This window comes from Schistocerca gregaria, chromosome 1 (assembly GCF_023897955.1).
Source record: "Schistocerca gregaria isolate iqSchGreg1 chromosome 1, iqSchGreg1.2, whole genome shotgun sequence".
Classification (NCBI taxonomy): Eukaryota; Metazoa; Arthropoda; class Insecta; order Orthoptera; family Acrididae; genus Schistocerca; species Schistocerca gregaria.
The window spans coordinates 1,193,578,834-1,193,600,363 of NC_064920.1; the positions used below are offsets into that span (position 1 = coordinate 1,193,578,834).

The window sequence follows — 21,530 nt, forward strand, 5'->3', positions numbered from 1 at the left end:
AATCAATATGTGTTGAATATCAGTTCAGTAACTTTAACCATTTTCTAAATTTGGATGTTTTTTTGGAAAAATCATTGGCGCTGCAGAAAAGAGCTAGAAACTTAAAATTTTTTATTTAGATTCCTTATGCATAATAATTTAGTAGAAACAGTATTCTGGACTGCACTAATTAAAATTTTAGTTGAAATTCATGATTTTCTGGTTTTTTGTCTTAGAAATTAAGGAAGCAAGATACATTAAGTAGACGAATAAATAAAGCTAGGATGTTTAAATTTAAGTAGAAGGGAGAACCGCTATAATTATAAAGATGTGACAAGTTTCAACAGAATAACTAAAAAACTATAGCTATAGCGTATCTCCAAAGGGCAAGTTCAGAGATCACCTACTGCGTATAGTGTAATTAAATTAATTATCTCGCCCAAAGTATTTGACTTAGCCACGTCAGACTTTTATTATGATTACTTACCTGTATGCTGATTGTACATTTAAATTGAGAGCTTCAGCGGCCATAAGCAAAGGAAGCAATGATTTCTTCAATAACTTAAAGTGATGCATTACTAGCCCAGCGGCTAGCCAGGAGAGCGGATTTGATCAGGCGTCCCCTTAGCCGTCCGCACCGCGGATTTATATACAAGAACGCTGCACGAGAGAGAAAGGCTCCAGTTCTCTCCAGACGCAGATTAGCGCTCCACCTGTGCCGGGAGTCGCATCGCATCGGTATCATTGCCATAAACAGCTTCGGATGCCATAATAAGTTACTAGGTATACGTGTAAGCATGAAATCGTTTTCGAGTGAAGTGTTAATTCTGGGATGACTTTAATGATCTATCTTCAGTTTGCGTATGTCGTATTTTCACGTGCCGCTGCGGGACAGACATTCTACCATTATTTAGCGTGGCGTTTTATGAACATTATCATCACTTGATGGCGAGCATTCACTTAAACATTTAATTTGAACAGTTATAGTTGCATCAGCGCATTAGACTCTGAACTGCTCTGGTAGTTGGATTGTGTGGATTCTTTTTTTTTTTTTTTTTGGTCTGTGACTTTCAGAATACAGTGAACATTTTAGAGAGAATCGTTTTTGATTATGAATCCCAGACAATCTCCTAATTCCTCAGAGCTATAAGCTGCAGCTATAAATGTATTTCTCAGATGAAGTGGGCACTAGGAATTCTAATTACAGGCTTCACGTTTTGCTAATCACTTTCTGGTTGCCAATATTGTAGTTAGAGAGCCAGTGTTGAGAATGGCAAACAACAGCATTAAATAAATAATAGGAACATTTAAAATACAATAACTCCACCTGCCGCCCCACAACCAGATTGTATAGCTCCTCCGTGGTGCATCTTGTTTTTGTCTTAGAATGTCTTATGTTTGCTGTCCTCCATTATGGACTCACTCCGAAAATTCTTTTCTGCTATGCGGAAAACGTACAAAGCGCCTTCACAATGAGGAAAGCTTTTAGAGGTCTCTCAACTGCTCCTCTGTTTGTGCCACTGAGGATCTAAAATATTTTCAGGAAACTGTGTAGCAAAGTAACTGCCTACGACAACATCAGAGGTAGAGTGAGATTTCTCTAGATAGAACCTGCTAGATTCGCAGCTCTACCACGTGCTGCGTTTCGACCTCATGTCTTGTTGAGAGCTGCAGACCTTCACTTTCCTGAGTATCTCAGGTGAAACATGTGACACCAGAAACGGTATGGTCAATAGTCGCAGTAGTCATGCACGGGCTGTTGACAATTCTCTCAGCATTGTGAGGAGCCATCGACAGGCATGTTTTACAGTATACCGCGAATCGAGAGCAGCTAACGGCACTCGCAGTGCTTTCCTTCAGAAAGGACGTCAACAATCACATTGACTAATTCTCAGCAAGTACAATCACTAGGCTGAATTTTCTGTACAGGCACTCCGCTTAAGGTAAGTGCATTCATTTTGCTACGTTACCGCGTTTGAGGCGTTTTAATTTAGTATTTGCATCCTGGCAGTGAATCTTCCAATGAAACCTGTGCTGGGACGGAGCATGAATTTCGATCGGCTAGCCAGACCAGGTGAGCTACGTGCACTCTGTCCGCAGGTCGGCAGCAGAACGCGTGGCGCTTCCTGGCGATGGCTGACCCTCTGGTGGACGTGTTCATCTCCAGGGACCTGGACGCCCTGCCGTTGGAGCGAGAGGTTGGGGCCGTCAGGGAGTGGCTGGAGTCCAACGCGACGTTCCACGTGATGCGCGACCACACCGGTCACAACGTCCCCATCCTGGGTGAGTACGTCCCAGCTAGTCACGTCAATCTGGACCCAGTTCCTCCTCCACAGGAGCAGTCCCTCCCCCTCCCCACAGACCCCTTCAGCATTACTCCAAGTCGCTCGGCGATTTTATTCGTTTCCCATGGATTCTTGAACGGCCAGCTACTGTAAAATGCAAGCAGAAGCATACTTTACACCAGTGCTGGACATTCTCCTTCGTTTTCCTCTCACAAGTGGAGAGAGGTAAAAGGTGTTGCTTAATTATAATGTTTCTCAAGTGGAGACTGACATCAAAATCATTCAACAGAATTAGATCTGGGAAAGCTCTCACAAAGTTCCTCCATCATCCACAGCCATCTCTATCTCTAGACTGTACCTGTGCAGTTGAGCCGTTCACGATCGCCACAAGCCCAAGTCCTTCGTCCTCAGATACGATGCTCCATATGGTTCTTTCACATTCACAGTCCTAAGAATCTAACAATAATACAGTTTTTTTCTCCCTGAAAGAAAACATCTTTGAAATATCTTTTGACCTGAAACTTTCTGGCAGATTAAATTGTGTGCAGGACCGAGACTCGAACTCGGGACCATTGCCTATCGTGGGCAAGTGCTCTACTCTTCTGACCTGGTCAAACGTTTGTTTACCATATTTGGATGCTGTCACAAGGACATTTTGGGATTCAAAAAGAGACTCTCGAATTCTCAGTCCAGACTCACCATTAGTTTCTTTTAAAACTGTGAAAAGATAGGTCGTCAGCGTGAAAAAACCGTTTTGACCATCATACCAGAGCACAATAAACTTATTCACCTGGTGATCCCAAAACAATCGACGGCACAGGTTCAAAAGGTTCAAATGGGTCTGAGCACTATGGGACTTAACATCTGAGGTCATCAGTCCCCTAGAACTTAGAACTACTTAAACCTAACTATCCTATGGATATCAAACACATCCATGCCCAAGGCAGGATTCGAACCTGTGACCGTAGCGGTCGCGCGGTTTCAGAGTGAAGTGCCGATAACCGCTCGGCCACAGGGGCCCCCTCGGTGCAGGTACAGACGTGGTATGTATACGGTTTTCGATACCGAAAGAACACTGTGAGAAGGTTAGCAGATCTAGTCCTGCTGCATAATTTTGACGTCAAACTCCATTTCAGAAACAATATAGACTATGTGATCAAAAGTATCCGGACACCTGGCTGAAAATGACTTACTAGTTCGTGGAGCCCTCCATCGGTAATGCTGGAATTAAATATGGTGTTGGCCCACCCTAAATCTTGATGACAGCTTCCACTCTCACAGGCATACGTTCAGTCATGTGCTGGATGGTTTCTTGGGGAATGTTACACTGAGGAGAGGTATCGATGTCGGTCTGTGAGGCCCGGCACGAAGTCGGCGTTCCTAACATCCCAAAGGTGTTCTATACGGTTCAGGTCAGAACTCTGTACTGGCGACTCCATTACAGGGATGTTATTGTCCTGTAACCACTCCACCACAGGCCGTGCATTATGAAGAGGTGCTCGATCGTGTTGAAAGATTCAGTCACCATCCCCTAATTGCTCTTCAGTAGTGGGAAGCTAGGATGTGCATAAAACATCAATGCAGTCCTGTGCTGTGATAGTGCCACGCGAAACAACAAGAAGTGCAAGCCCCCTCCATGTAAACCACGACCACACCATAACACCACCACCTCCGAATTTTACTGTTGGCACTACACACGATGGCAGATGACGCTCACCGGGCATTTGCCATACCCACACCCTGCCGTCGGATCGCCACATTGTGTACAGTGATTCGTCACTCCACTCAACGTTTTTCTACCGTTCAATCGTCCAATGTTTACTCTCCTTACACCAAACGAGGCACTGTTTGACATTTACCGGTGTGATGTGTGGCTTATGAGCAGCCGCTCGATCATGAAATCTAAGATTTCTCACCTCCTGCCTAACTGTCATAGTACCAGCAGTGGATCCTGATGCAGGTTGGAATTCCTGGGTGATGGTCTGGATAGATGTCTTTCTATTACACATTAAGACCCTCTTCTGCTGCCGGCGTTCTCTGTCAATCAACAGACGAAGTCGACCTGTACGCTTTTGTGCTGTACGTGTCCCTTCACGTTTCCGCTTCACTATCACATCGGAAACCTCGCGTACAAACGTATGACACAAGTGACACCCAATCACCTGACCACGTTCGAAGTCCGTGAGTTCCACGGAGCGCCCCATTCTGCCCTCTCACCATGTCTAACGACTACTAAGGTCGCTGATATGGAGTACCTGGCAGTAGGTGGCAGCACACTGCACCTAATATGAAAAAAATATGTTTTTGATGGTGTCCGGATACTTTTGATCACATAGTGTAATTAAGCTACAGTCACTAGTACATAATCAATTCTTTTCACTATGGCTTAGCAATGAACTGAAATATGTCTGCTACAAACCAGGATATTCAGAGGATGAGCCGCAAGAATCTGAAAACCTCCTTAATTTTGTTTTATATCCTGTTCTCTACATTATGTGATGAAATTTCGATCATTTTGTGTGATTGGTGTAAGAAAACGTCATGTTTAAGCATTTATTTATAGATGATCATTATTGTAATGATTTTGTTTCTTAATAATGAGTTACATTTTTAATTAACGAAATAGAAAATCCTTGCGGATTGTCTACGGTTGGGACCGCTTCTCCGCCCCCAGTCGCCATCTCTCCGAATTACCTTTCGTGATTTATTTTATCCATTTAAAAGTCAAATTGGGCACAAAGAAATACGTATTGCATTATTTTGTCTCCTCTACCCACCAGCCAATTTTCATCAACACCGTTTATTGACAGTTGGGTATTTTCCCTTCTAAGTCACATGGTGGACAAAAGTGTGAGTTGCGGGATCATGAAGACAGTTATTGAAGAGGACTGTGACGAAAAATAAGAGGGTTACAGCTGCGAAAGTCACTGCAGAAGAGAATGTCGCACTCGTGAAGCCCGTCAGCACCAAAACAACCCGAAGCGAGCCTATAAACAGGGAAATGCAGGACGAGTTGGAATTTAAGAACGGTTCATCAGTGATGCAAAGTCCTGTAGCAGGAAAACATGGTGCCTAAACCATAAAACCTGCACTAAGGAATGATGGAAGAAAGTCATTGATCGTATGAGTCTTGTTTCGCACTGTTTGGTGATTATTTGGGCACTTTGGGTGGTATTCGATGGGCCCTATGGTTACTCTGTATGGTCGCTTTTCCGGTGTGAAGAGTTTGTGATTATTTTGGTGATCAGATCCATCCCACGTTACTGTGTTTTTACCCTAATGGTGAAGCTGTGTTCCAAGACGTCAGGGTCCCAGTGTACGCAGCTCGCTTCGCCCAGGAGTGCTTTTGTGAGCACTAGGATGAACTGTCACATCTCCCATGGTCATCACAGTAGCAAATCTGAATGGTCTTCAGACTTTGTGGTCTACTTTGGAGAGAAAGGTGCTTAATCGTTAAACACCTCCATCATGCTTTTCTGAAGTTACCACAATTTCGTAGGAAGAATGGTATAAGATTCCATTTAAAACCACACAGCACCTGTGTTTATACATCCCGAGACGTCTGGAAGCTGTCTCGAACGCCAACTGTTTTCCTACACTGTATTAGGCACGGTAATGTGTTGTGGATTTAGTGTTTCTTTTTTGGTAGAGCCCTATATATAGCCTAAGAATGTATCATTTATTGAAGGAGAGCCCGAGAAGCGGTTGAAATGTCTAATAACGAAAGTAACGCCAATAGAGAAGAGGGATAAAGGCTTCAAACTTAGTGTTTTCCGCCATCAAGGAAGTAAATACTCAGTCGTGGCCCAGTTCACTTCTACCCCACGGAACTGAATTCAATATTTTTTCAAAGTAAAAGGTCATTTTTGGTTAAGCATTGTGATTAACACAGCAATCGTTTGCTTCTTAACTTCCTTCCAAGATGGCCGCCGAGTAAGTGACGCCAGAAACTATTTCCAGAAAGTGAAGTGATTTAGACAGGAATATAGTTTAGTTTAACACCGACAACAAATTAAATACGTGCATTAGTGTATCGTTTAGTCTTGCCGTTAAAGGTTTCACTTTTCTTTGCGTATTTTTTCAGAAAACACGAAAAGATCGTAAGTTCGCGAAGTCGCGCTTAGACTTAAATTTTGTAAACGTGTTTGTTTCTTGTTTCACCGTAATTTGACTAGTTTCTCGGTAACAAATAAGTAAACTACCGTAAATAGCGTATAACTTCATTGTTTTAATACAGATTTCAGAAAAACAGCATTACTTTATATCAGAAACTTGGTTATATACATTTATTTATAGGCCTAATTCTCGTAACGTTTTTGGAGAATCAAATTTAAGGTATCTCGTTTAATTGTCCCTTTTTTCATTCCATCGAGTGAAGTATATAATAAATTGCGTATACCTTCATTGTTTTAATACAGACCTCAGGAAAACAGCGGAATTTTAAATCAGAAACTTGCTTATATACATTTGTGAATAGGCTTAATTCTTGTAACGTCTTTTTTGATTTTTGGTAATTTAATTGATTTATTCTAGCTAAAGTATTATTTTTGCCATGAGTGAGAAGTGCCTGACTTGCCGTAGAATTTTTCGTTCCGGGGTTTGTTGTGATGGATGCAGTAGTTTTTTTCATTGGGGGGACTGAGGTGGTGTGGGTGTTGGGAAAGTGGATCAGGCTCATCAGTGGTTATGTAGGATTTGCAGCAGAGATAGGAAGGTAGTGGAACAGGAGGGGGAAATTGCTGCCCTTCTGGCTGAGCTAGATCAGGCTAGGGAAGATCTGGACAGGTTAAGGAGGGAGAAGGGCAAAGAGAAGTGGGAAGTGGCAACAGGTAACAGAAGGAACAGGCCTAGAACTAAGTCTGACAGTTTTGTGGTGAATGTCAAAAATAAGATTGACATGTTGCTACAGTTAGAGACTGATGAGCCTCAAGCAGAGGTAGGTGTAGACAGGACACAACAAACTTTCAATAGGAAATTGAAAAAGAATGTAGTAAAGTCTTCGAAAAGGAAGAAAGTTTTGTTGTTAGACAAGAGGTGTAGGTCAACTTCTGCAGGAGGAATTAGGACTAGAATACCAGGTCACAAATTTTTTCAAACCAAGTGCTAGTCTGGATCAGGTGACAGAGGCTTTAGGTTCACTCTGTAAAGGATTTACCATGGAAGACACCGCCGTTATTGTGGGACGGCCAGGGAACAGTATCAACAGAGATCCTGGGTACAGTATAGAGTGTGACCTGGTAAAGATTGCGTCGACATCGAGACACACCAATGTTGAATTTGTATCTGTCCTGAGACGCCATGATCGGCCTCATTTGAACTCTTCTGTTGGGAGAGTTGATTTGGAGTTGGAATGGCTGCTTGGGTCGGGTGCAGGAGCTCATATTGGTGTGGTTCCTATTGATTCTCTCAGTAGGTTGGACTATACCAGTCACGGCCTACATCTCAACAGGAAAGGGAAGGATAAACTGGTTGGAGTAACAGCAGGAAATTTAAGGGGGGGAGGCACAGCCATGAATGGTAAAATACCAGTGGTTACAGGTGTTGGAGCAGCACCTTTTTTAGGATAGGTAAGACAGAATGATGTCAAGTTCTACGAGAGGTCAGGATTGAAACAAATCTTCAATTTAGGAAAGAAATTAAACAGCACAATTCTAGCACATTGGACCACCAATCACAGATGTCAATTATAAATTTTCTCCAGTCACCAAAAATTTTATCTCCACCAAGTTGTATCTCAGTCCTAGGTAATTGCATTGATAGTCACCCAACCCAGTTGACGTAATCTGCCTCACTGAACACCATGTGACCACTGGCATAGGAACTAGGCATAAGCACAATGAGAAACTCAGACACGAGAGCACTGCAAATGTTAGAATAAGGAAAGGTTCTCATAAAAGCATAATTAAAAATAATGTAAGTATATTTCATCAAAATATTGGGAGTTTAAAGAATAAAATAGATGAGCTTCTTGTTTGTTTAGAAGATTTAGAAGCTGAGGATGAAATAGATATACTATGCCTGTCTGAGCATCACATTGTTACTGATATGGATAAAGTAAATGTAAGTGGATATAAGCTCTCTGCACATGTAATTAGAGAAAATATGGAGAAAGGAGGAGTTGCCAAATATGTCAAAAGTTCTCATTGTGCAGAAAGTATAGAAACAAAAAAGTTTTGTATAGAGAAACATATAGAAGCATGTGCCTGTGAGCTTAAATTAAATAAAGGCACATTTATAATTGTAACTGTATATAGGTCCCCATCAGGAAATTTTCATCTATTTCTGAAAAATTTGGACTCCTTGTTGTGCTATCTGTCAGACAGGGGGAAGCAAATTATTATTTGTGCGGACTTGAATGTAGATTCTTTGAAAGAGGGTAATAGGAAAAATGACCTTGAAGTATTACTCGGTTCTTTCAATTTGACACCTGTTATTGATTTCCCTACTCGGGTGGTAAAGGATAGCAGCTCACTGATAGATAACTTCTTTATAGACCAAGATATGTTTAACCATATAAATGCTCAACCTGTTGAGAATGGTCTTTCTGATCATGGTGCACAGCTATTTACAATATATGACAAAGCTCCATTCAGCAATACTAAACAGTCCTCCAAAGTAGTATATTCAGTCAATGATTTAACAACTGCAAATTTCAGGGAAAGCCTACAGCAGTTAGACTGGGATGTGGTGTACCGTGAACCTGATGCCAATTTAAAATATAATTTAATTCATGACACTTCTGTAAACGCATTCGAAAACTGCTTCCCCAAGAAAATAGTTCAATATACTCGTAAGAAACCATGTAACAAACCATGGCTTACTAAGGGTATAAAAATATCTTGTAACCGGAAAAGGGAAATGTATCTCTGAGCACTATGGGACTTAACTGCTGTGGTCATTAGTCCCCTAGAACTTAGAACTACTTAAACCTAACTAACCTAAGGACATCACACACATCCATGCCCGAGGCAGGATTCAAACCTGCGACCGTAGCAGTGGCACAGTTCCGGACTGCGCGCCTAGAACTGCGAGACCACCGCAGCTGGCTAGGGAAATGTATCTGACAACAAGAAAGAGTAGTGAGCCAGTAACTAACGAACATTATAAAAACTACTGTGCTATATTAAGAAAAGTTATTTAAAAGTCCAGAAGTATGTGTATCATGTCTGAAATCAGTAACTCTGATAATAAAATTAAAACAATTTGGAATATTCTTAAAAGAGAAACAGGTCAACCAAGAAAATGGGAAGACAGTATTAGCATAAAATTGAATTAATATTTTATGAACAAAAAGTCAGAGGTTGAAAATATTTTTAATAATCATTTTCTAAATGTTGTGGATATAGTAGGATCCAGGTGTTCATTAGAAGACGGTAGGCTGTTAATGGAAGAGGCCATACCTATGCAATTTGATACAATTGAAATCTCACCCACTTCTCCCTCTGAAATTAGGAAAATAATAAACTTGCTTAAAAGCAAAAACTCACATGGAATTGATGGCATTTCCAGCAAAATACTAAAAGTTTGTTCTCAACAGATAAGTAAAATTCTCAGCCACCTGTGTAATAGCTCTGTGGTACAGGGCATTTTCCCTGATAGACTAAAATATGCTATTGTTATACCTTTGCATAAAAAAGAGGATAGATCTGATGTCAACAATTACTGTCCAATCTCCCTTCTAACAGCTTTAGCCAAAATTTTTTGAGAAAGTAATGTATTCAAGAGTAGCTTCACATATGTGTAAAAATGAAGTACTAACAAAATGTCAGTTTCGTTTCCAGAAAGGTTTTTCAACAGAAAATGCCATGTATGCTTTCACCAATCAAATTTTAAATGATCTGAATAACCGAACATCACCCACTGGGATTTTTTGTGATCTCTCAAAGGCTTTTGATTGTGTAAATAATGAAATTCTGCTAGACAAGCTCAAATATTGTGGCATAAGTGGGACAGTGCACAAATTGCTTAATTCATACCTTACTGGAAGAGCGCAGAATGTTGAAATAAGCTGTTCTCATAATATGCAAATATCAGCACATACCTCAAACTGGGAACTATCAAGAATGTGGTTCCACAAGGGTCGGTATTGGGTCCTTTGTTGTTCTTAATATATACACTCCTGGAAATTGAAATAAGAACACCATGAATTCATTGTCCCAGGAAGGGGAAACTTTATTGACACATTCCTGGGGTCAGATACATCACATGATCACACTGACAGAACCACAGGCACATAGACACAGGCAACAGAGCATGCACAATGTCGGCACTAGTACAGTGTATATCCACCTTTCGCAGCAATACAGGCTGCTATTCTCCCATGGAGACGATCGTAGAGATGCTGGATGTAGTCCTGTGGAACGGCTTGCCATGCCATTTCCACCTGGCGCCTCAGTTGGACCAGCGTTCGTGCTGCACGTGCAGACCGCGTGAGACGACGCTTCAGCCAGTCCCAAACATGCTCAATGGGGGACAGATCCGGAGATCTTGCTGGCCAGGGTAGTTGACTTACACATTCTAGAGCACGTTAGGTGGCACGGGATACATGCGGACGTGCATTGTCCTGTTGGAACAGCAAGTTCCCTTGCCGGTCTAGGAATGGTAGAACGATGTGTTCGATGACGGTTTGGATGTACCATGCACTATTCAGTGTCCCCTCGACGATCACCAGAGGTGTACGGCCAGTGTAGGAGATCGCTCCCCACACCATGATGCCGGGTGTTGGCCCTGTGTGCCTCGGTCGTATGCAGTCCTGATTGTGGCGCTCACCTGCACGGCGCCAAACACGCATACGACCATCATTGGCACCAAGGCAGAAGCGACTCTCATCGCTGAAGACGACACGTCTCCATTCGTCCCTCCATTCACGCCTGTCGCGACACCACTGGAGGCGGGCTGCACGATGTTGGGGCGTGAGCGGAAGACGGCCTAACGGTGTGCGGGACCATAGCCCAGCTTCATGGAGACGGTTGCGAATGGTCCTCGCCGATACCCCAGGAGCAAGAGTGTCCCTAATTTGCTGGGAAGTGACGGTGCGGTCCCCTACGGCACTGCGTAGGATCCTACGGTCTTGGCGTGCATCCGTGCGTCGCTGCGGTCCGGTCCCAGGTCGACGGGCACGTGCACCTTCCGCCGACCACTGGCGACAACATCGATGTACCGTGGAGACCTCACGCCCCACGTGTTGAGCAATTCGGCGGTACGTCCACCCGGCCTCCCGCATGCCCACTATACGCCCTCGCTCAAAGTCCGTCAACTGCACATACGGTTCACGTCCACGCTGTCGCAGCATGCTACCAGTGTTAAAGACTGCGATGGAGCTCCGTATGCCACGGCAAACTGGCTGACACTGACGGCGGCGGTGCACAAATGCTGCGCAGCTAGCGCCATTCGACGGCCAACACCGCGGTTCCTGGTGTGTCCGCTGTGCCGTGCGTGTGATCATTGCTTGTACAGCCCTCTCGCAGTGTCCGGAGCAAGTATGGTGGGTCTGACACACCGATGTCAATGTGTTCTTTTTTCCATTTCCAGGAGTGTATATTCATGAAGAGGCAAGTTAGTTCTCTTTGCTGATGATACAAGTATAGTAATCACACCTGACAAACAAGAATTAACTGACGAAATTGTCAATAATGTCTTTCAGAAAATTACTAAGTGGTTCCTTGAAAACGAACTATCACAGAATTTTAATAAGACACAGTACATACAGTCCCATACAGTAAATGGTAAGACGCCATTAATAAATATAGACCTTAATGAGAAGCATATAGCTAAGGTAGAATATTCAAAATTTTTAGGTGTGTCCATTGATGAGAGATTAAATTGGAAGAAACACATTGATGATCTGCTGAAACGTTTGAGTTCAGCTACTTATGCAATAAGGGTCATTGCAAATTTTGGTGATAAACATCTTAGTAAATTAGCTTACTACGCCTATTTTCACTCATTGCTTGCATATGACATCATATTTTGGGGTAATTCATCACTGAGGAATAAAGTATTTATTGCACAAAAGCGTGTAATCAGAATAATAGCTGGAGTCCACCCAAGATCATCCTGCAGACATTTATTTAAGCATCTAGGGATATTCACAGTAGCTTCTCAGTATATATACTCTCTTATGAAATTTGTTATTCACAACCAAACCCAATTCAAAAGTAATAGCAGTGTGCATAACTACAATACTAGGAGAAAGGATGATCTTCACGATTCAAGATTAAATCTGACTTCGGCACGGAAAGGGGTGAATTATACTGCCACTAAAGTCTTTGGTCACTTACCAAATAGTATCAAAAGTCTGACACATAACCAACAAGTATTTAAGTAAAAATTAAAATAATTTCTGAATGACAACTCCTTCTACTCCGTAGAGGAATTTAGATATACATTAAGAAAAAAAAATTATAAAAAAATTTAAAAAATAAAAAAGGTGTTATATTAAATTAATTATGATGTTAAATTAACTTAATTATGTCATTTATTGGAAAATTTGACTAATTCCACATCATTACGAAATATCGTATTCATGACCCATGGAACTAGTATTAATCTAATCTCATCTAACCTAATCTAATATAATCTGATAGTGACCACCCGGAGGCATTGCATTGCAATACCTGTGAGTGGTCGCCGTTCCTGATAACGGATGCAGCATGGTGGGCTAGTCTGAGACTTGAGGGGTATTGACAGTGTCCGCTTTTGTTGCAGCCGGCATGTGGGGAGCGCGCCCAGAGCTGAAGAGGGAGGCGCTGAAGGCGCTCGCAGAGGTCATCACTGGGGAACCCAAGGGCAAGAAGGGCCAGGACCAGTGGCTGCTCGCCAAGCACGTCTGGCCCAACATCAGAGGTGAGCCGCCTCCCACACTCGCGTGGGGTTGTGCCAGCTGAACGGGTCGTGTCATTTTCAGCCTACTCGTGCCTACTCATGTTTCTAACCAAACATGTTTTCCTGCTTATGCTAGGCGCCGTGATTGGTCTATGGTGTAAGGAAAATAATTTCATCATACACAAGAGTATTTTAGTAGGAGATGTGTAGTTATTCTTTGCAGCATGTTCACATCAGCAACCGATTTTCAATTATGGGTTTGTGATGTATAAGCTACTTTCAGTTTTCTATTCTTTCCACGTACACATGGGTTCTTATGTAGGCACTAGTAGGCACAGTGCAGTGATATGTCAAAAGGATACCGCCAAAGTTCGAGGTGTTGGAGAGAATGTCATGAGGAAGAAATCGAGGATAGGGACCTGTGTCCCGAAACGTCATCCAGCGACACTACAGGGTATTGAAGTTATAGGCGATGGCGCCTGCCACTAGGCTACCCCTTCGGCAGCAAACGTGACTCCGTACACTGACGGAACGTGCCACACTGTTGTCTGTTATTCAGTGATCGCGACTAAATCCAACGATCGCCAGTGGAGAAGACTGAGCTAGCTCCTGCGTAGGAAGGTCTTATCTTCTATCAATGCAATGCTGTGTTGCCTTGGAGGATGGCAATTTCGACACGGATTTTCATCTGCAGTTCATTTTTCCCCTGGAAACCTCTCATATTTCCAGTGTTTTCCGGTATACAGGAGAAAAATAAACTACAGGCGGCATCTCGTGTCCGATACTGTCATCCAACAAGGCGATATAGCACCGCAGTAATAGGAGACAAGGCCTGTTTAGGTAGTAGCTAGCTCTTTCTCCTCCACTGGCGATCGTGTCAATCGCAATCACTGAACAACAAACAGCATTGCGAGACGCTCCACATGACGGTTCGTCAGTGTACGAAGTGATGTTTGCTGCCGAAGGAGGGGCTCTAGTGCCCTGCACCGGCGCCTACAGCTTCGACGCTTTGGATCGTCGTTGGATGACGTTTTCGAACACGGGTTCCTGTCCATGGTTCGCTCCCCAAGACACCGCCAAAACCAATCGACGTTTGTCGCGACGTTTCTTGTTCAAAATGGTTCAAATGGCTCAGAGCACTATGGGACTTAGCATCTGAGGTCATCAGTACCCGACAACTTCTACTTAAACCTAACTAACTTAATGACATCATACACATCCATGCCCGAGGCAGGACTCGAACCTGCGACCTAGAGGTTGCGCGGTTCCAGACTGAAGCTCCTAGAACCGCTCGGCCACACCGGCCGCCTTGCTATTTGCCTTGTAGGCTATATTAACTTCGTTTCTTGAAGATGATACTAAATTTGTCTGTGATTTGATTGTGATATGTTACGGGGTGGCAAATCTGGGACACGATGTATTTAGAATGCGCCTGTAACATTTTAATTCGTATATTTCTGAACTACTGTATTTATCTTCCTGTTCTCTTACAGTTGTAAATTTCTTTTGCCTTTTGCTATTTTCAAAAATGGCTCTGGGTACTATGGGACTTAACTGCTGTGGTCATCAGTCCCCTAGAACGTAGAACTACTTAAACCTAACTAACCTAAGGACATCACACACATCCATGCCCGAGGCAGGATTCGAACCTGCGACTGTAGGAGTCGCGCGGTTCCGGACTGAGCGCCTAGGACCGCTAGACCACTCCGGCCGGCTTGCTATTTTCCTTGTAGGCTATATTAACTTCGTTTCTTGAAGATGATACTAAATTTGTCTGCGAATTGACTGTGATATGTTACGGTGTGGCATTTTGTGTTCATGTTGTGGGATGAATTTTTCGGTGTGAGTACACATTTTGTTACTGTCGTGTGTTGAATTAGGCCTATCCCGATTGTTTTTATTTTTGCTGGCTCCTTTTTGTATCTCCAGATTAGTGATGTGTAGCTTGTGTACTGCCTTTGGTGTTGTATCCATTGCTTTATGCTGTTTTTAGCTCTTCTTTAGAATTTTGTTTTGCTTTTAGGTGACCTACGTAGTGGGGTACTTTTAGTGAACTGTCTTGATGTCTGTGGGTGAATGGTAGGTCATTCCGCAGAAACCATAAATGATATGAGGCGCAATGCTGCGAATGTTAACAAAATAATTCCATTTATAAATGTGCAAACCATATGTGTGACAGACGAGGCGCAATGCTGCAAATATTAACAAAATAAGTCCGTTTATAAATAGTGCAACAGGCCTCGGTCTGCTCGAGTCTGCTCAGTTATTCTGCTGTTCAGGCAGTACCTTCTTTAAGAGTATTAGGAGTAATATTAAACAACAGAGACTGCAGGAAAAGTTTTTAGTCTAATGCCTAGAAAGAAACTGTGAATGTGGGGCAAGAGTTGTATTCTGGTGTTACATGAGTTTGCAAGTGCATCAGACGGCATATTCTCCAAAGCGAGCAGTTTTCCGTGCTGTGTGCTCAGTCTTATCTCGTCGTGGGTGTTCCGTTTGGATAAACTTTATATCAGGTAAACTGGGGACTCGTTTCGTTTCATGGCTCACTAGATCAAACAGCTAAGCTAGATAGCTTGCTGTGTCGCTTGTTGCAACGAAAGCTTCGTTATTTTACTCGGTAGGACTTTCTCAACCATACTGTGTATGCAAAAATTACAGAACTTGTATCTGTTTCTCTTAAAACATCAAGCATTAACCGCCTTTCTTACACTTTCAGTGTAACTGAACGAATGAAGTGGTCCTCATTTCATGGTTTAGCATAAGGAAAGAGCGTAACGGGATACTGTGTCCGAAAGAATGATGCCAATTAAAGTGCTGTGATTTCAGGCCGTAATCACGTTGAAGACCGAGTATCTCTCTGCCGCTTTTCCCTTGTACTTGGAATGAGATTCTAAGCGCACATCATTAGTCATACACTATCTGATCAAACGATTCCGGACACCTAACAAAAATGAGCTCTTAGCCGGGCCGTGAAGGCTAAAGGTATGTCAGACATCCAATGTGTCATCCTAGGCCTTGCAGCCTCGTGTGGACGCTGTATATAGGTACATGTGATCAGCACACCGGTCTCTTTGCCGGTTTGTAGCCTTTCCAGTCCACGGAGTGACTTCTCCTGAATCCAGTAGCTCGCCAGTTGTCGCCGTGAGGCTGAATAAACTCCGTACCAGCTCTCCCACGAAGGAGAAATAGATGGCAGTGTACAGGAACCGGACCCAGGTCCTCAGCACGGCCACCATCTACACTGACTAAAGAGCTACATAGGTTTGAACGCTGTTGGGGTACTTTTAGTGAACTGTCTTAATGTCTATGGAAGGTCATTCCGCAGAAACTATTAAAGGTATGAATCTCCGAAGCTGCAGTGTGGAGCGAAATCGATGTTGCAACTCATCCCAAAGGTGTTCTGCTGGCTCCACGTCGGCACACAGTTCAGACCAGTCCATTTCAGGAATGTTATTGTCAACAAACTATTGCTCCCAGAAGCTGCTGTTTGAGGGGCAGCATTGTGATGCTGATACACATAATCGGCCTCTCCCAACTGTTCCTCTACTGCACGCACTGCGCATTACTGTAGAATGTGTTCATATTCTTCTGTATTTAGCGTTTTCTCAAATGCAATAATGGGACCACACCAGAACCACTAAAGCGCCCCAGAGGCCACATACTGTAACTCTCTCTCTTCCGTACTTCGCAGGTGTCACTCACTACACATGAGGGCAGGTGACGTTCCCTAGACATTCTCCAAACCCGAACCCTTCCACCGAAGTGGCACAGAGTATAGCGTGATTCACGACTGCAGACCACTCGTCTCTCTGACCACAATCTATTGGTTGTGACCTGTAGATTAAAATTAAAGAAACTCCAAAAAGGTGGGAATTTAAGGAGATGGGACCTGGATAAACTAAAAGAACCAGAGGTCGTACAGAGTTTCAGGGAGAGCATAAGGGAGCATTTGACAGGAATGGGGGAAAGAAATACGGTAGAAGAAGAATGGATAGTTTTGAGGGATGAAGTAGTGAAGGCAGCAGAGAATCAAGTAGGTAAAAAGACGAATGCTAGTAGAAATCCTTGGGTAACAGAAGAAATATTGAATTTAATTGATGAAAGGAGAACATATAAAAATGCAGTAAATGAAGCAGGCAAAAAGGAATACAGACGTCTCAAAATGGGATCGACAGGAAGTGCAAAATGGCTAAGCAGGGATGGTTAGAGGACAAATGTAAGGATGTAGAGGCACATCTCACTAGGGGTAAGATAGATACTGCATACAGGAAAATTAAAGAGACCTTTGGAGAAAAGAGAACCACATGTATGAATATCATGAGCTCAGACGGAAACCCAGTTCTAAGCAAAGAAGGGAAAGCAGAAAGGTGGAAGGAGTATATAGAGGGCTTATACAAGGGCAATGTACTTGAGGACAATATTATGGAAATGGAAGAGGATGTAGATGAAGAGGAAATGGGAGATACGATACTGCGTGAAGAGTTTGACAGAGCACTGAAAGACCTCAGTCGGAACAAGGCCCCGGAGTAGACAACATGCCATTGGAACTACTGACGGCCTTGGGAGAGCCAGTCCTGACAAAACTCTACCAGCTGGTGAGCAAGATGTATGAGACAGGCGAAATACCCTCAGACTTCAAGAAGAATATAATAATTCCAATCCCAAAGAAAGCATGTGTTGACAGATGTGAAAATTACCGAACTATCAGTTTTATAAGTCACAGCTGCAAAATACTAACGCGAATTCTTTACAGACGAATGGAAAAACTAGTAGAAGCCGACCTCGGGGAAAATCAGTTTGGATTCCGTAGAAATGTTGGAACACGTGAGGCAATACTGACCTTACGACTTATCTTAGAAGCTAGATTAAGGAAGGGCAGACCTACGTTTCTAGCATTTGTAGACTTAAAGAAATCTTTTGACAATATTGATTGGAATACTCTCTTTCAAATTCTGAAGGTAGCAGGGGTCAAATACAGGGAGCTAAAGGCTATTTACAATTTGTACACAAACCAGATGGCAGTTATAAGAGTCAAGGGACATGAAAGGGAAGCAGTGGTTGGGAAGGGAGTGAGACAGGGTTGTAGTCTCTCCCCGATGTTATTCAATCTGTATATTGAGCAAGCAGTGAAGGAAACAAAAGAAAAATTCGGAGTAGGTATTAAAATCCATGGAGAAGAAATAAAAATGTTGAGGTTCGCCGGGAACATCGTAATTCTGTCAGAGACAGCAAAGGACTTGGAAGAGCAGTTGAACGGAATGGATAGTGTCTTGAAAGGAGGATATAAGATGAACACCAACAAGAGCAAAACGAGGATAATGGAATGTAGTCGAATTAAGTAGGGTGATGCTGAAGGAATTAGATTAGGAACTGAGACACTTAAAGTAGTAAAGGAGGTTTGCTATTTTGGGAGCAAAATAAATAATGATGGTCGAAGTAGAGAGGATATAAAATGTAGACTGGCAGTGGCAAGGAAAGCGTTTCTGAAGAAGAGAAATTTATTAACATCGAATATAGATTTAAGTGTCAGGAAGTCATTTCTGAAAGTATTTGTATGGAGTGTAGCCATGTATGGAAATGAAACATGGACTATAACTAGTTTGGACAAGAAGAGAATACAAGCTTTCGATATGTGGTGCTACAGAAGAATGCTGAAGATTAGATGGGTAGATCACATAACTAATGAGGAAGTATCGAATAGGATTGGGGAGAGGAAAAGTTTGTTTCACAACTTGACCAGAAGAAGGGATCGGTTGGTAGGACATGTTCTGAGGCATCAAGGGATCACCAATTTAGTATTAGAGGGCAGCGTGGAGGGTAAAAATCGTAGAGGGAGACCAAGAGATGACTACACTAAGGAGATTCAGAAGGATGCAGGTTGCAGTAGGTACTGGGAGATGAAGAAGCTTGCACAGGATAGATTAGCATGGAGAGCTGAGTCAAACCAGTCTCAGGACTGAAGACCACAACAACAACAGGCAGCAGTTGCTTCTGATTGGTCTCGGTTTAGCTGTGGTCATTCCTTCGTGTCTGCACTTCAGTCACACCATCAACAGTAGAATTGGGCGCCTTTATAATGGTCGACATGCCCCTGACTGATTCCTTACTGATGTGAGATGAAATGACCAGTCCATGTTCCAAGTCACTGAACTCTTCTGGCCGACCGAGTCTGCTGTTACTGCTGCTCTGCTGACAACACAATACTGACAGCCTTCTTTTAAGTCGGCAAGTGTGGCCGAGCGGTTCTAGGCGCTTCAGTCTGGAACCGCGCGACCGCTACGGTCGCAGGTTCGAATCCTGCCTCCGGCATGGATGTGTGTGATGTCCTTTGGTTAGTTAGGTTTAAGTAGTTCTAAGTTCTAGGGGACTGATGACCTCAGATGTTTAGTCCCATAGTGCTCAGAGCCATTTGTACCATTTTTGGTTTCTACCCTGAGAGAGAATTTTTTAAACCTTTATCTGAAATATGCCAATTCCCATGCAGTATGACCTGTGGAATCAGATAAAAGTACTGAAAAAATTCTCAGGGTGATAGTTTTTTCAAAACGTCTCCATTACGTTCGTGCTAGTTAGATTTTATCCCAGTCCAAACGATATGTACTGTGCTGTTCGAGAAGTGCTCTTATCATTTTTCTTTCAAGGACTTTGAATACAACTGTATGATATACACAGGTAACTGGTCACACGTGATGCAACGTGACTTGGTCCACACTCGTCGTCGTTGTCGTCACTGGAGAGGTCACTTAAATCGGAATCCTCCAAAATAAGTTGTATTGTTTCTTCATGTATTCACCACAAAAGACAAAACGATATGTTATTCGCACGTAAAAACAAAACCACTGCTATTTGTTCATATATCTTAGTGCGAATGTTCACTATACTGTGTGCATGTGATAGTGAGGTTAGCGTCAAAGTTGGCCACCATTAACACCTGAGGCTCACGATCGTGCTGCTCCAAATATAATCACTTATAAAAACCAACTGGCACTTCATGCACTTGTTTAGGCATAATATATACATTAAGTGAAACGTTCTCAGTCAAAAATAATACAGCTATTCCGTCTCCCTTACTCCACCCTTCACTTTTTTACTCCTGGAGTCAATTTTGTTCGGCTTGTAGTTTTATTTATTTAGATATGATTATACATGTGTAGCAGCAAGTACGTTGGTACATAATAACTAGTAATTTTGCTTTACGATATTAAAGTTTGGATTTGCAATGTTCAGACTGATATGAAACTAAAACAGAGAGTTGATGGCAGTACACAAAATTATTTGTAATAAATTGCTATGGTTTTGATTCAATGTTATTACACTGTCTTTACTTGTTAACTCTTTCTCCATAAAGGCAATTAACTTTGAGTAATGTTGAGTAAATATTTCACTTTGGCTGTGTGAGTCACACTAGCACACATATGTTAAGTTCAGACATGGAGTGGGAGAGGGAATAAACACTTTTATCACAAAAGTGGCACACCGTGGATTAAATTATTGCTTTTCCACATCTGCTCTGGATAATCATGTAGGGAACATTCACTTGCTACTGTAACGTAATCAAGAAAGAAAGAAAACTGTATATGAACTCACAACCTTGCCTCGTATTCAGAAAAGTCAGTAACGAAATTCAAATGATCGTTACAGCACTGAATGTTGGTTACGTTATGCAGCGAATTTTTGAATACTGTTAATTAGAACAGGCGCGCGCGGTTAGCCCGCGTTCTCTTAATCTCAGGGAAAAAACGTAAAATAATGCTTTAGTTTCACAGAGCAGACCACACCCCTTAAAATGTGAAAATGGTAAAGTCATAACAGAGTTATTCGTTGTATTTTTGTGCCCGCATAGAACATGTCGCACAGTACCTTCCAAATCAAACTGAGAAATGCACTAAATAATATAATATAGTCTTCCGGCACTGCGGAAGCTGTAAGAAAATTTTAAATATTATCATGTTACCTCGCTTTACCGGCGAGGCGACTGCGATGCCTGAAATAAATATTTTTTTAATGTGCCGCGTCTGCGGCCGTTGCCCTCGCAGATTGGTACAGCAGCTTCCGCTAAATTAAATGCTGAAAATGTCTACATTATTTACGGGACGAGTGGCTGGCAACTTTACAAATTATTTTAAAAACATATTTGCTCAAACTCTATATATTCAAACAAAAATGCATTAATTTTACACACCTTTTTACAACAATTCCCCTAATGGCGGATCTTGAGCTTCATGAACAAAAGACTCACGGCCAGCATATACATTTGCTTAACACGCAAGTGTTACGCGTAACGAAACCCAAAGAGAACAGAGAGATTATTACAATGCTTTTTACTATTTTTACATGTACTGAATTGTCCTTTTTATCTGAGGCACAGATTATAATCACTAATTCATTTAACGAGAATACGATTTTCAAAGATAATATGTCATGGATTCATAGTTAAAAAAT

At 42.4% G+C, this 21,530-nt stretch overlaps 1 protein-coding gene across 1 annotated transcript in view; it reads left to right on the forward strand.

Annotated features, from left to right (window-relative positions):
* The window catches only part of LOC126317237 (uncharacterized), an 86,407-nt gene that overhangs the window by 56,231 nt on the left and 8,646 nt on the right, over nucleotides 1–21,530 (forward strand). The window contains exons 4-5 of the mRNA XM_049993103.1: nucleotides 2,080–2,262; nucleotides 12,972–13,109. Of these exons, the coding sequence (XP_049849060.1) occupies nucleotides 2,080–2,262; nucleotides 12,972–13,109 (321 nt within the window). The remainder of the gene's footprint in view (nucleotides 1–2,079; nucleotides 2,263–12,971; nucleotides 13,110–21,530) is intronic.